The sequence below is a fragment of the Procambarus clarkii genome, chromosome 43 (genome assembly GCF_040958095.1).
Source record: "Procambarus clarkii isolate CNS0578487 chromosome 43, FALCON_Pclarkii_2.0, whole genome shotgun sequence".
Lineage (NCBI taxonomy): Eukaryota > Metazoa > Arthropoda > Malacostraca > Decapoda > Cambaridae > Procambarus > Procambarus clarkii.
Genome location: NC_091192.1, coordinates 38,718,052 through 38,732,360, shown reverse-complemented (window position 1 = coordinate 38,732,360; position 14,309 = coordinate 38,718,052). Strand labels below are relative to the sequence as shown.

General features: G+C 40.4%; 1 protein-coding gene across 3 annotated transcripts in view; it reads right to left on the bottom strand.

Moving 5' to 3' along the window:
• Positions 1-450: 450 nt before the first annotated feature.
• The window catches only part of LOC123755812 (zinc finger protein 37-like), a 31,804-nt gene continuing 17,945 nt past the window's right edge, over positions 451-14,309 (bottom strand). For 2 of the 3 annotated variants that reach the window (XM_045738657.2, XM_069300312.1), the window contains one exon: positions 451-5,285. In XM_045738657.2, coding sequence (XP_045594613.2) covers positions 3,143-5,272 — 2,130 coding nt within the window. In that variant the 5' untranslated portion in view covers positions 5,273-5,285 and the 3' untranslated portion in view covers positions 451-3,142. Of the gene's footprint in view, positions 5,286-12,308; positions 12,440-14,309 lie in introns of those variants that run through there. The other variant, XM_045738656.2, reaches the window with a different exon arrangement.

Here is a 14,309-nt window from a genome sequence, read left to right as displayed (position 1 = left end):
TTGTGTTACATCTGACCTTTTCAAGAAATTGCCCGGATCAACATCCTCCAAATTGTTCAATGTTTTAAAAGTTTCAATGAGGTCAGCCTCGTAATGCCTGGTTTGCAGTGTTGTTAGCCCTGTGGCCCCTCAACTGTTCCTGATATATCCCTGAACACGTGCGGGTTAGAGTATGAGAATATCTTCTAATGTTCATTAGGTAGGAGAATATTCCTGAGTGAATGAAATAGTTATAACCCAGTGGGCACCGTTAGTTGAAAGCGACCGACGTGATACAATAAACAGTGTGTAACGTCGGTCGCTTTCAACCAACGGTACCCACTGGGAAAAAGCTCCACTATCTTATGCTATTTGGTCTAAAATCCTTGATAACGGACATTCACTAACATCGTGTAGAGTGACGCTAGTCCTAGCTCCTGATCACGGAGTTTCTGTGAATGAAAGTCGGGCAAAGTGGCAACAATTTATTTAGAAATATAACACTAATAATAGCGTAAAAGATAGATATAAAAATGTAAATTGTCCTGTAAACAAACTCACGTGAAACAGAACACTGACATACAGGCTGCTCGAAACTGAATTACTTTCAACTATAATAACCCTCAACTGAATCTCTTATCTACTGTCTATCACAATCATCAATTTAATGATAATAACTGTAAGTATTACACAGCAAAACTTGCCAACAATTTATTATCAAATAACCATAATGTGTCTAAATAACACCAATGTGTCTAATTAACATCAATGTAAGGTCTCTTAGCAAACACCATGATGATGTTGGTGCCTTATTGCAAGCGCTAAATTACCAATTTTTCTTTGTTGTTATTACTGTGACCTCGTTGAATGATGACATTACCCAACTATATAATATTCCTAATTGTTCTGCTATCCACAGCTGTAGATCTTACCAGAAAGGTGGTGGTACATCAAATTAATTATTTAATTGATTCCATTTAATTTATTACCATAAGGAACTATGTACAAAAATGATCAAACCCATGGAGAACATATATTTTCCCAGTTCAAACTGAAGGGCCTGATCACCAACTTTACTTTGGGAGCAGTCTACAGAATTCCTAATACCGATGTAGCTGAATTAAATTCGAATCTTAGAAACTTAATAATAAGGAAAAAGCTCAATAAAAATCAACTAAAATTAACTGGAGATTTCAATACTGACCTATGCCAGCCAGGTAACCCCTTTGTTGCCAGCTTCCTCAACTGTATGAACTCCTGTGTGTTTTTGCCTTTGATTACTAAACCCACGAGAATTACTGAAACTGCCTCCACCCTTGACCACATTTGGACTACCGTAACCTCTCCACTAAGCTCTGGAATAATCACTGATGATACAACAGACCACTACCCAACATTTCTCCTAACATTTTTAAACCTTCTCCTCAAACAAAGAAAACAAGCTTTAGACTGCTTACTGAAGCTTCCATAAGTACCTTTACAGCTGCTGCCGATAACATAAACTGGGAAACGGAATTCGGAAATATGACAAATATTAATCTAAGAGTGCAGACATTTCTTCGCAAAACTCTAAGCCTCTATAATATTCACTGTCCTTTACTTAGTAAGCAAGTCACAACTAAAAGTGCCATCAACCATTGGCTCAATGAGGTTTTACTTACTTCAATTAATAAAAAAAAATGAATATGAGAAGAAATGCAGGCTTGGTATCATTCCCAGAGAACTGGCTAAGCAATACTCCTCACTGCTTTCTAAGATATTAAAAAAAGCCAAGACAACCCACTATGAAAATAATTTTAAATTTATAAAAGGTAACAAAAAGAAAACATGGAATACTATTTCCCAGATATTAGAGTCAAAGAAGAACTTGGATAAAAAAAAAAAAATAATCCTAGCTGGAAATAGTGGAATTTTATCAACTGCGCTGACACGACTACTAAATTCAATAGTTTCTTTTCGTCTATTGGCACCTCCCAGCTCCCCCAAGTAATGTGAGCGATTACCTCTGGCAACTATTTTGAGCCTCTGTACCTGTCCCCACCTAACTCCTCATATAATATTTATATTGCCCTGTCACTTAAAACTAAATCCTGTAACCCTTCTGAGATACCAACCCTAATCTATAAAAACTTCTCAAGGTTTCTAGCTCCTGCAATAGCATTGCTCTACAATAAATCATTGGAGTTCGAAGACTTTCCAGATGCTCTTAAAATGACTAAAGTCATTCCAGTCCATGAGAGTGGAGATCTCACCGAAATCAAGAATTTCAGACCAATATCAGGCCTTCCCACCTTGTCCAAAATCTTTGAGAAACTCATATACAAACAACTCTATTCGTTTCTCGATAAACACAATATACTGTTCTCAGTTCAAGCCAATATGGCTTCATTCCCCATAAAAGCACCAATGATGCTCTTATAAATATGCTTAACCTAATACATGCAGCCCTTGACAAAAATGTGTACCACATTGGTCTATTTATTTACCTTGGTAATGTTTTTGACAACCACATTAACCTTCTCTCAAACTCCAACACTATGGAGTCAGAGGCCACTCCCTACAGTACTTGCAATCTTACCTTAGTGACAGACAGCAGTATGTTTCAATGAAAGAGGCTACTTCTCCTGCTTTACCAATTAGTATACTAATTGGTATATCTATTAGTATAGAGTAGTATACTTGGTTCACTCCTTTCTACGAGAGGAGAAAGAGATATCCGAAATTCGAATAAATTTGAACCCTCGACCTGGGTACTCCCAAGCCATGCACCTTACCTCTGGACCACAACATGGTAAAAGTTATACAACATGAGATTCAATCGAATCCACAGTACTTCTTGCTCCAATTTTTCTCATTGATATATCACGCTAGTGTGATCTGCTTGTGTAAATAATAATAGTAATAATAATATTAATGATAATAAATAAAGCCATTAATACGCAAAGCGTTTCAGGCAAAACTTAATATAATTCAGTTAATTTTTTGTTATACATAAAATGGAGTTAAGACAATACTAAATGAGACGTAAACTAACAAATGTGAGATGTTCTCACATTTGTTTCTAATGATAAACGTATATAAAGGTAATAGAGTACAAGAGAGCCAAGCCTTAGGTAGCCAAGAGGCTGTGAGGTAGTCAGTTGTTGGATGGTCGAACATATGATCAATAATGAGGTACTGAAGTGTGAGGAGCAGGATGACACGCTTCACGCTTGATTGTGGTGATGCCGTTGACGATGAGGAGTGAGGTGCTCTTTAGGAACTGTCTATCTGATGTCTTCTGCATCTCCGGCTCTTCTACCCACTTCTCCACTGTCTCATTCTCCTCTTTCACACTCACTTCTTCTGCTTCCTTAATCATGGGATAACTTCTCTGCATCACACAAGCATCTTTGATCACTTCTATGTCACATTTTTCCTTCACCTTGTGTTCCCTAGTTGAATAATAGTCGTCGCAATGATTTTGACAGGTTCCCCATATACCATCAATGTGTTTACTTTCTAAATTATAATCCTCTGTCTCCTCCTCCTCTTTCAAACCCACTTCTTCTGCTTCCGTAATCATTGGATAACTTCTCTGCATCACACAAGCATGTTTGATCACTTCTATGTCACATTTATCCCTCACCTGCAGTTCCCTGGTTGAAATATAGTTGTTGCCAAGATCTTGACATGTTCCCCATATACCATTCACGTGATTACTGTCTAAATTACAATATGCATCTGTATTTCCGAGATATTTTCTTCCCTCATCCTTATTTAGCTTATCATTCGTGTTTATGTTATCAAAATTAGTTTCACTAGTTAAACACGTATCCTGAGAGAAGACGTTAACAGCTGTTTTGTGATTATCTACACCAGTTTCGTGATGGTCTACAGCTGTTTTGTGGTGATCTACAGCTCTGTCGTGATGGTCTATAGCTGTTTTGTGATAGTCTGCATTGCCTCGTTGATGGTCCACAGCTGTGTTGTTGTGCACAACTTGTGAATGGTCAGTAGGGACGCTTGTGGCTTGCCGTTGATCGATATTAATGTGAGCACCAATGTTGTCTCTCGGCGTACTAACTTTACCCGAGTTGTAAACCTTCACTATCCAGGCTGGGTTGACACGTTTTTTGCCATGAGTCATTCTATTGAGTAAGTTGTCATAACCTTTCCTTCCAGGTTCAGCATGATCAAGCAGATGCGTTACAAGTCCTTCGTATGTTTTACAATCCTCACGACAGAAATCACATAAGAAACGTACATGTGTTTTTGTGCAATCCGGGGTCCTCCTCTTATGTTTGCGAACGGCTGCGTCACTGTTAAACTGGGCTCCGCATTGCTTACAAAAGAATGGTTTAAAAACATACTTTCTCTTGCATCCATTTTGAGAAGTTTGGTGACGGAGAACATGTCTCTTAGAGTTGAACATCCTTCCACATTGTTCACACTGAAATCTGCCAATATTAGTATGAGTCATCGTATGCATGATGAGAGACTTTTTTGCTGAATATCTTTTCATGCATATGTCACACTGGTAAGGTTTTTCTTTTAAATGTACGAATTTAAGATGGAGTGCTAACGAATATTTGCTTTTAAACTTTTTTCCACATTCTCCGCATTCAAATGGTCTTTCATTTGAATGTGTAATCATATGTGCTTTAAGTAAACTGTTGGTGATAAATTGTTTTGTACATATTTTACACTCAATCTTACTTTTTCTTTGACACACCAATATGTGTCCACGATACCCTATTCTCGTAACAAATTTTTTTGGGCAATTGGTACATTGGTATTGTTCCTCTCCTGTATGACGCCGCATGTGGTCAGCTCGAGTTGCACTCTGAGTGAATCTTGCACCACAAATATTGCACTCATAGGGTTTCTCACCTGTGTGGCCTCTCATGTGCATTATGAGTACTGATCGTGTTGTGAAGGCCTTTGAGCAATTGTCACACTTGTATGGTCTCTTACCTGTGTGTTTTCTTCTGTGGATATCGAGGCCAGATTTGGTTACAAATTTCTTGTCACAGTGTTGGCACTTATGTGGTTTGTCTGCTTCATGTCTCTTCATGTGTCTTTCAAAGCTCAATGTTGTAGTGAACGTCAACTGGCAGATGTTACAGCAATGGATTATTGTTTTGGTCAGAGCACCAGGCTGTTGGTGCTCGCCGGTCTGTTGCAGGTCTCCATTCTCCTGGTGTTTCTCAGTGTGTTTCTCATCCTCGTTACACTGTTTCTCATCAGCCGATTGTCGGTTCTCAGCTGTCCGTTTGAGGAGCTTTCTGGCCAGTTTGCGGCTCCGTCCCATGATTGTCGCCTCTCTGAAACCAAATGAAAGATTGAAATATACACGAATGATTATCATAATTCAATTTCTTTCTTTATTATGCACCCCATACCCATCCCGTGAGCGGTGGTGGAAATGGTTACAGAGGCACGTAATGGGCTCAGGACCTGACCACCATAGTTCGTTCCTGAACCCATTATTATTATATATATATATATATATATATATATATATATATATATATATATATATATATATATATATATATATATATATATATATATAAAATGTATTAGTATATTTTGGTAGCAGTCTTTCCTGTAGACATATATTATTAAATATGACCGAAAAAGTAAGATTAATAATTCTAACACGAATTTTCTCAATATTTCTTATGTTTTTTTTCACTGTCGATGGTAATTGAAAAATCAATTCTCCAAACTTCATTTTTATTTCTTGTCTATGTCAAGACATAGTGTCCGTGGTGTAGTGGTAAAACACTCGCCTGGCGTTCCGCGAGCGCTATGTCATGGGTTCGTATCCTGGCTGGGGAGGATTTTCTGGGTGCAATTCCTTAACTGTAGCCTCTGTTTAATGCAACAGTAAAATGTGTACTTGGATGAAAAAACAATTCTTCGCGGCAGGGGGATCGTATTCCAGGGACCTGCCCGAAACACTACGCGTACTAGTGACTGTACAAGAATGTAACAACTCTTGTATATATCTAAAAAAAAAACAACATAGGAAATGTCAAGACACACAAGCCTGGAAACCCACTTTGGCCAATCATCAGCCAGATACCCACACCCATATACAGACTGGCGAAGCGACTCAACAGCTTGCTGACTCCTTATGTCCCTTGCGCCTTCAGCCTGAAGTCTCCAAAGGAATTTGTTGACTCACTGCGGGGAACACGGGCCACAGGGATAAGAGCCTCGTTGGACGTAGAATCACTGTTTACCAACGTACCTGTGGATGAAACAATCGGGATGATAGCGGACAGAGTGTATCGTGATCTAGCCTGTACTCCTCTTGACATACCAGAAAACATTCTAAGGAAACTACCTCCAAGCTTGTACTAAAGAGGCACCCTTCTTGAGCCTGGATGGGCACATGTATATGCAAGTAGATGGGGTCGCCATGGGTTCTTCCCTAGGTGTCCTGTTTGCGAACTTCTACATGGGTACCATTGAACAAAAGGTCTTAGTCGACATGAACTTGAAACCGGCCATATACTGCAGGTATGTTGACGACATTTTTACACAGGTACCTGATGTCAGACATCTGCAGGAGCTGAAGGAGGCATTTGAGCGGAATTCTGTGTTGCGTTTCACTTACTAGATGGAGAAGGATGGGAAGCTGCCCTTTCTAGATGTAACAGTCATGGAAAGGAGCGGAGGTTTCCACACTGCAGTCTACACTAAAGAAACAAACATAGGAATGTGCCTCAATGCCAACAGTGACTGCCCAGACAGGTACAAGAGGAGTGTTGTTAACGCTTATGTCGACCGTGCTCTCAGCCACAGCTCAGGATGGAAGTAAGTCGATGAAAAACTCTGTAGGGAAAGGCAGGTCCTAGTCAACAACAGCTTCTCCAATGGTTTCGTTGAAGACATCATAAGAAGGAAGGTGAAACGCCATGCAACCTCTGAAGAGACAACTAACACAACACCTGTACCCCCTATTAGACTATTTTACAGGAACTTCTTTTCCACAGCTCATAAAACGGAGGAAAGGGTCCTGAAAGATATTGTTAATAGAAACGTTATCCCTACAGACAAAAATCAGAAGATACAATTGACGATTTACTATAAAACCAAGAAAACGGCCAACCTACTCATGAGAAACTCTCCAGACACAAAGCAGAATGTTTTAAAAGAGACCAATGTCGTCTATGCCTTCAAATGCCCACTTGGGGGACTGTAAGCCTCAAAGAACTCAGTATATAGGCAAGACAACAACATCTCTTTCCAGGCGATTAACATTGCATAAGCAACAGGGCTCCATTAAGGAACATATAATCTCTTCCCACAACCAGACCATCACCAGAGAAGTCTTAACAAAAAACACGGAAATCATCGATATATACAGCGATAGCAGGCGGCTTGATATCTGCGAGGCACTACACATTAAGAAGTCAACACCAGCAATCAACAGCCAATTAATGCACAACTATATTCTGCCCACTTCAAGACTCCGCACCAATATAGAAGCATCAAGAAATATGGGCCAATAGGCCCTTTGCAGTTACTTCTATTCTTCCCTTTAACTTACCCAATATTATACCCATTGTTTCGTGTTCTGTCTTGTGTTGAAAGTTTGTTTTCACCTCATCCAAAACTGTTGTAACATATCACCTCACCCAAATGCAGGTATAAAATGAAAGCTGTTTAAACTCTGTTTAGTGTTTGCAGGTTATAGTTGTATGTGTGTAAACTAAAGTCTTTGAAACTGTAATAAGTTATTACGAAACGCGTTCAAGTGTCCGTTTCGTGTCAGACTAGAAATAAAAATGAATTTTGGCAAATTAATTTTTCAATTACCATCGACAGTGAAAAGAAACATAAGAAATATTGAGAAAATTCGTATTAGAATTATTAATCTTACTTTTTCGGTCACACACACACACACACATATATATATATATATATATATATATATATATATATATATATATATATATATATATATATATATATATATATATATATATATATATATAGATAGATAGATAAATAGATAGATAGATATGAATCACTTACGCAAATACATATACCCATCGATAATCTTTTGTATCACAAATGAATCAACAAGAGGCTCACAACAGTCACTATACGATTCACTCTACATTTATGGTGAGTCATACAGTTACTAGTCTTGCTCCACACCCACCTAACTGGGCGGCAGCTTTTCAGTCATGTGCATGCACTGCTTACAGTAAGCAAATTTTGTATACTTGGCTAAGATTCCCGGCATTACATCATTATGAATGAAAAACTTACACATTTCTTGGATTCTGAATTCTCTCAGAATCCAGGAATCCAGAATCTCTCTCAGAGCTCTGAATTCCGCGATTTTTTCACATTCCATTATATAATGACGCAAAGTATGCGACTAGTTCTGCTGACTGAGTTTACATTTTGTCAAATCTACATCAGCAGATGTTACAAACTCCCAGAGGTACTTGTAGCCGAGCCTAAGCCTAGCAGTGGAAACATCTAGAAGTCTGCTAACCTTATTGGATGACTCGTAGACGTGCGGGGATTATCATAAGGCATCCGATTGTTAAAAATCTGTACACATTTTTATCCAACATCTATAATTTGATTTAAGTTCTGTTAAGAGGATAATGAACGTTTACAGACTGTGCAATGTCATGTGCCCATTTGCGCTCGAAAATGTATTGTGCTTGAAACTAACACAATATTCCATTAATTTCCCCACTCCATACAGTAGGCATAGATGGTGAGGAGAATGAAATAGTTTGGGGCCTCCTAGTTTCCAGTTTATGCTCTAGGGACGTGCATACAGTTAAATATAATGAGAGGCACAGAATTCTACAGTACAACATGTGGCGTTTCTGAAGGACACAGCCATGGGCAAAGAGTTATCTATGAATTTAAATATGCAAGTTCCACGCACTGGGAATTGACAATAAAATGGGCTTGTACTTATCACTAACATACAACATACACACACTTTAAAAACTTATGTAATACTTCCAAACAATAAAGTAACACTTAACCTAATAGCCTCATGGCTTCACTGAGATCAGATCACCATTCTCCACCTTGCACCGGCCACAAATGAGAGAGAGAGAGGTGATTAATTGATTGATGATGGTTAAGCCACCCAAGAGGTGGCACGGGCATGAATAGCCCGTAAGTGGTACAGTTTCTTGTTCAATAAATCTATTCAGTGTGCTGAGGTCGCATTTAATCGTCAGGCTGCTATCGCGGGGGAGGATACTGCTTGACGGCATTTATGAGAGTGTTCAGCTGCTGGAAACCTTTTTTGACCAGAAGAGTGGTTGTGCTGATGGGTTCAGGCTGGTTACTGCAAGACTCAGGGACTCTTAAAGCTCTACTAAGGTCGTTGGTTGCTTCACATTCCAGGAGATAGTGAATTAGTGACTTTTCTGTGACAGTTTGGCAGAAGATGCACTCTCTCTGTCGGGGTTCACCAATCTCCCAGTTGCATCTGTAACCTAGACGTAGTCTATATAACCGAACTGCTATTCCTCTGTGGATTCCTTTTGGGATATTTAACCTTTCTAATTTGGTTGCCTGAAGATACCATATTGCAGAGGGCGAACCTTCAGCTACTCTCTGGTGTAGATAGGCTTTGTTGAGGTGTGAGAGTTTTTTGGTGATGTTTTTTATGTACTATAAGTTGGGTTGAATTGTTTTATGTATCACTGTATGACGAGTTGCCAATTTAGCAATTGCATCGGCTTTCTCATGTAATGGGATTCAAAAATGGGAGTGGCCCCGCCCTGGGTCATAATAAACTGAAGTGGCCCTGTCCTGGGGCATTAAACATGGGATGGGATCCAGTTTAAGGCTGTTGAGTCCTTTGCCTTTAGCGACTGCTCCAAGATACAAAATGGTGGTAATTATTTCCACGTTACCTTTCCACTGTTTTTGTCTTAATATTTGAAGTGCAGCTTTTGAGTCTGTGTGTATGATTGCATTTTGAGTGTTTTGTGCAATCACATATGCGAATGCCTGTTGTATGGCAAACAGCTCAGTTTGGATGAACAAATCCACAAGGCCGTGACGAGGGTTCGAAACTACGTACGAGTGGGTCCCAGACACTGCCGTAATCGACCGTAATAATCATTGGTTTGATGATACTGGTCCTCCTAGTCTCCAATATGCCTGTTCGCTGGCCCTGCAAAGAGCAGCGCCAGCACTCTCATATTCTGTGACAACCGATCCGACTCTTCCCCCTCAGACATGCCTCCCAAGCCACCAAGCTTTATCTATATAAAGCACTTATTCTTTCGCTCCTAACATATGCTCTGATCCCACTGTCTCTTGCAGCACCAACAAGAAAAACTCCAGCGTACCCAGAACAAGGCCCTAAGATGGATGTTCGATACCCACTGGCAGGACTTCACCACTAGTGAAGCCCTGCATGATTTGATTGTTGCCGCAGGAGGCGGCTAGTTTATTGTGCACCCCTTACTCATCCTGTGAGCGGTAGCGCAAAAGCATTAACAGAGGGCACAAAAGGTCTTTATCAGACCTCATCTTAGATTATTACATAAACAATTTCATCTATCCTTCACACCTTATAGTTACATGTCAGCTAGTTACAGAGAATGTTCCAGTTCAAGAGTTATATATTTACAGTAAAGTCATTATACATTAATGGTAGGTCTTATCGATTGATGAAGATTAAGCCACCCAAAAGGTGGCACGGGCATGAATAGCCCGTAAGTGGTGGCCCTTTTGAGCCATTACCAGTATCAAGAGCTGATACTGGAGATCTGTGGAGGTGCGACTGCACCCTGCGTGACGGGAGATGTCTCCCGTGTGTGGAGAGGTATGGGTGCTCCTTCCTTATATGGGCACGGGTACCGTGTTCGAGCATGAAATGCGTTCGGACGCCGGTCGAGTTAGTAATTAATATTAGTTAATACTAGTCCATCTTCTTAATCATTTGCTTAGAACTGTTAAGCAGATCTAAGCTGGTAATTTAGTTAACAATCATTTAAACATATGAAACAGTACTCTTAGCCCTTTCCTATTTAAACATAGAACATTTCACAGGACCAGTGATAGGCCTGGTACAAACTATGGGCTGCCAGATGCATGATAAAGCATCAGTCATTTCTCTATCTTAGAATACTAAAAGGCCAAACTCTCACAATGGGTGGCAAAATGGATATCTAATTACATGCAAGGTTTTTCTTTACGAAAACTAATAGGTACATCATAAATTTACAATTAACCTGAAGAGTAAAATAGCATGGCCGCAGCCGCCATGTTAGATGGCTAAGCTACCAACATCATTTGTATGATGATTTTTGATTGATTGTTGCCGCCGAAGGCGGCTAGTTTATTGTGCACCCCATACTCATCCTGTGAGCGGTAGCGCAAAAGCATTACAGAGGGCACAAAAGGTCTTTATCAGACCTCATCTTAGATTATTACATAAACAATTTCATCTATCCTTCACGCCTTCATAAGCCCATACACCCTTCTAAATTCATTCCTTCTAACCCCGAGGAATGGGTTTGGTAGGATGGGAGGGGGGGGGGGGGGAAGAGGAGTGTGGTAACGCCAGATGCCTTTCTCTCCCATCTCCCCCTCCCATACACGACGGCAGTGTTTCACCTATAGAGCCCAGGCCGGGGCCAGCTTTAGCTGCTGCCTTCTTCCTCTTGACATACCTGTCAGGCTTATACAGTCTCAACAATTATTAATCTACCTTTTTTTTATAAATATGGCTGTTCTTGCTAAATTATTCGTGTTGATAAGACACTGGGCACTATATCCAACAGATGCCGTTATAACCCCCCCCCCCACACACACACACCTCCATATGTAAAAAAAAAACTTACCAAAGCCCCGCCCTCCCCTCCAAGGTCGCGCTATACAGACACCCCCCATGATGGAACCCCACAACACCTGCCTATACCACCCAAGTACCAAATTGTTCATACAGTATGCCTAGGTCATAAAAGTATTTGTGTGTACGTCAGATACCATACTACTTGTGTAAGGGAGGAATGTATATGTTTATCTCTCAGAATGTTTGGTAATATGTTTATTGTTTGTGATGTGTGTCTATGTATGTATTAACACATGTACTGAACGGGGTGAGAATAGCTTGAGCTACCTTATCCCTTTGTGTGTATTTTACCTCAATAAACTTATTTCAATTTCAATTCAACCCGAGTACCTATTTACCGCTAGGTGAACAGAAGCATTATGTTAAAGAAAATGTGCCTATTTCTCTGCGGCCCAAGAATTGAAGACAGGTTTCCCGACTGAGTCGAGAATTATGACGGGTATACGGCACAGGAATGTAAAATGCAGCTACATACCACAACGGTGTCGATCACACCATGCAGCGCTGGCGTCCACACGTTGTAATAGCCAGACTGTTATGTAAACGTTGTGTAAACCCGCAGCAGCGTGGCGGCACCTGGCGTCCACAGGTGGAGACTGAGGCAGCCAGGCCTCGACTGGCGCCTATACTGTCTCATAATATCATCATTCTTGCCATCATCCGCCATGTTGTAATGTCTCAATAGATGGATATTGTGAATTTGTTCTCGACTGTTGCAGTGATACAGTGCCTTTGTGTGTCGAGGAAATGGCTGAGGCGGTCTGCCTAAGTGATAGACGATCCTGCACTGGGCCTGAAGAATATGAGAGTGAGGATGACAGACAAGATGATACCAGGCCGTATCAAGCAGTAATGAACAGATATAAACGGCGAAATATTCACAGACAGCGAGACAGTGACAGTGAAGATGAAATAACAAAGAGACCAAAAAATGAAACCCTACTCAGCAGGACGCAAGAGACGCAGACTAATCGAAGGAAGAGGCTGTTATTCCCTACAACGTGTCAACTGAACTTTCATCAAAAGCTGGAATGGACAGTTCGTTTGGCTAAGGAGTTTTTTTTAAATATGAACCACTATTCAAGGAGGGTGCTCACCGGCCCTACATAACAGTTGGGACAGAATTAAGAGGCCGTGGAACACCTAACGACGGATGGGTTTGAGAATATTGTGATAGGTTACTCCTGAAGAAGGTATGATGCACACCAAGATCATAGTTTTTAAGTATACAACTTATTTGGATCCTGATTATCTTCTTCTCAACAATGATAGTGTTGTTTGGGCAAGGAGGAACAGTGTTGGTGGTGAAAAACAAAGTCAAGTTGTTGCCTTGGTAAAGGGCGAGGCTCCAGAAAGAATTTTTGTACAAGGCTACAGGAAAGTTGCAAAATTCATTGAGGAGCCCATATTATGCATAAAGTGTTCTTGTTGGGGACATATGGCTTGGAATTGCCAGTTTGACCCCAGGTGTCGGTGCTGTGGTAAAAAACACGATTCTCGAGAGTGTAGGGTCAAGATTAAAAACGGTGAAAAAATCGTCCCATCTTGTTGCAATTGTCGAGGCAGCCACAATGCTGGTTCCTATCTATGCCGCATGAAGCCTCATCTGAGAGACTCCAGAACGGGTCCTACAGGTAGGATAGATGTATCCTCGAAGGAAGGAAAGATTGTGCAGCAAGAACATGGAGGAAACAGCTGGAAGCCAATGACAGCCCTTATGGACAATGTGTGGGAGAAAGGAACGGAGACAATTAAGGCAAGCCTAGGGAAAGTAGGAAATGCAGCTGAAAAAATTAACCTTGTGGAGACAAGGTTCAGGACAATATAGTGAACTTATAGTGACAATATAGTGAACAATATAGTGCATTAGAAAAATTAGCTATGGAGGGTAGACGGGAGTGAAGATGGTGGTGAAACAGGACGTGAAATGGAAAGTGAAACAGGACGTGAAATGGAAAGTGAAACAGGACGTGAAATGTTAAGTGAAACAGGACGTGAAATGGAAAGTGAAACAGGACGTGAAATAAAAGATGAAACAGGACGTGAAATGGAAAGTGAAACGTGTGTAGAAAAAAGTAAGGTAGAACATGACGTATTGATGATAGAGGATAGTCAGGAAAATGAACTTTCTAGTAGTGTTAGCGGTGTTCAACCTTCTGTAGTGACAAATGTTGAAACAAAGGTTAACTAAAACGGTATACAGAATTAAAAAATATATATATATGAATAATATTTTACCTTTGATGTTGGTAGCTGTTGTGCAAGTGAGGAGAAAGCAAAAATGTTTGTGTTGGTAGTGTCTAAGAATTTGCTCATTTGGCCACGGCCCCTCGTAGTCCCAGTCATGTTCCATTACCCCAGCGGGTGATAGCCTTATAGTCCATGAAAATTTCGCTCAAGGGGATTAAAAGATCCTTCGTAGTCATACACGTTTTTCGTTACCCCAGTAGCCCATGCACAGGCATTGCTAATGATC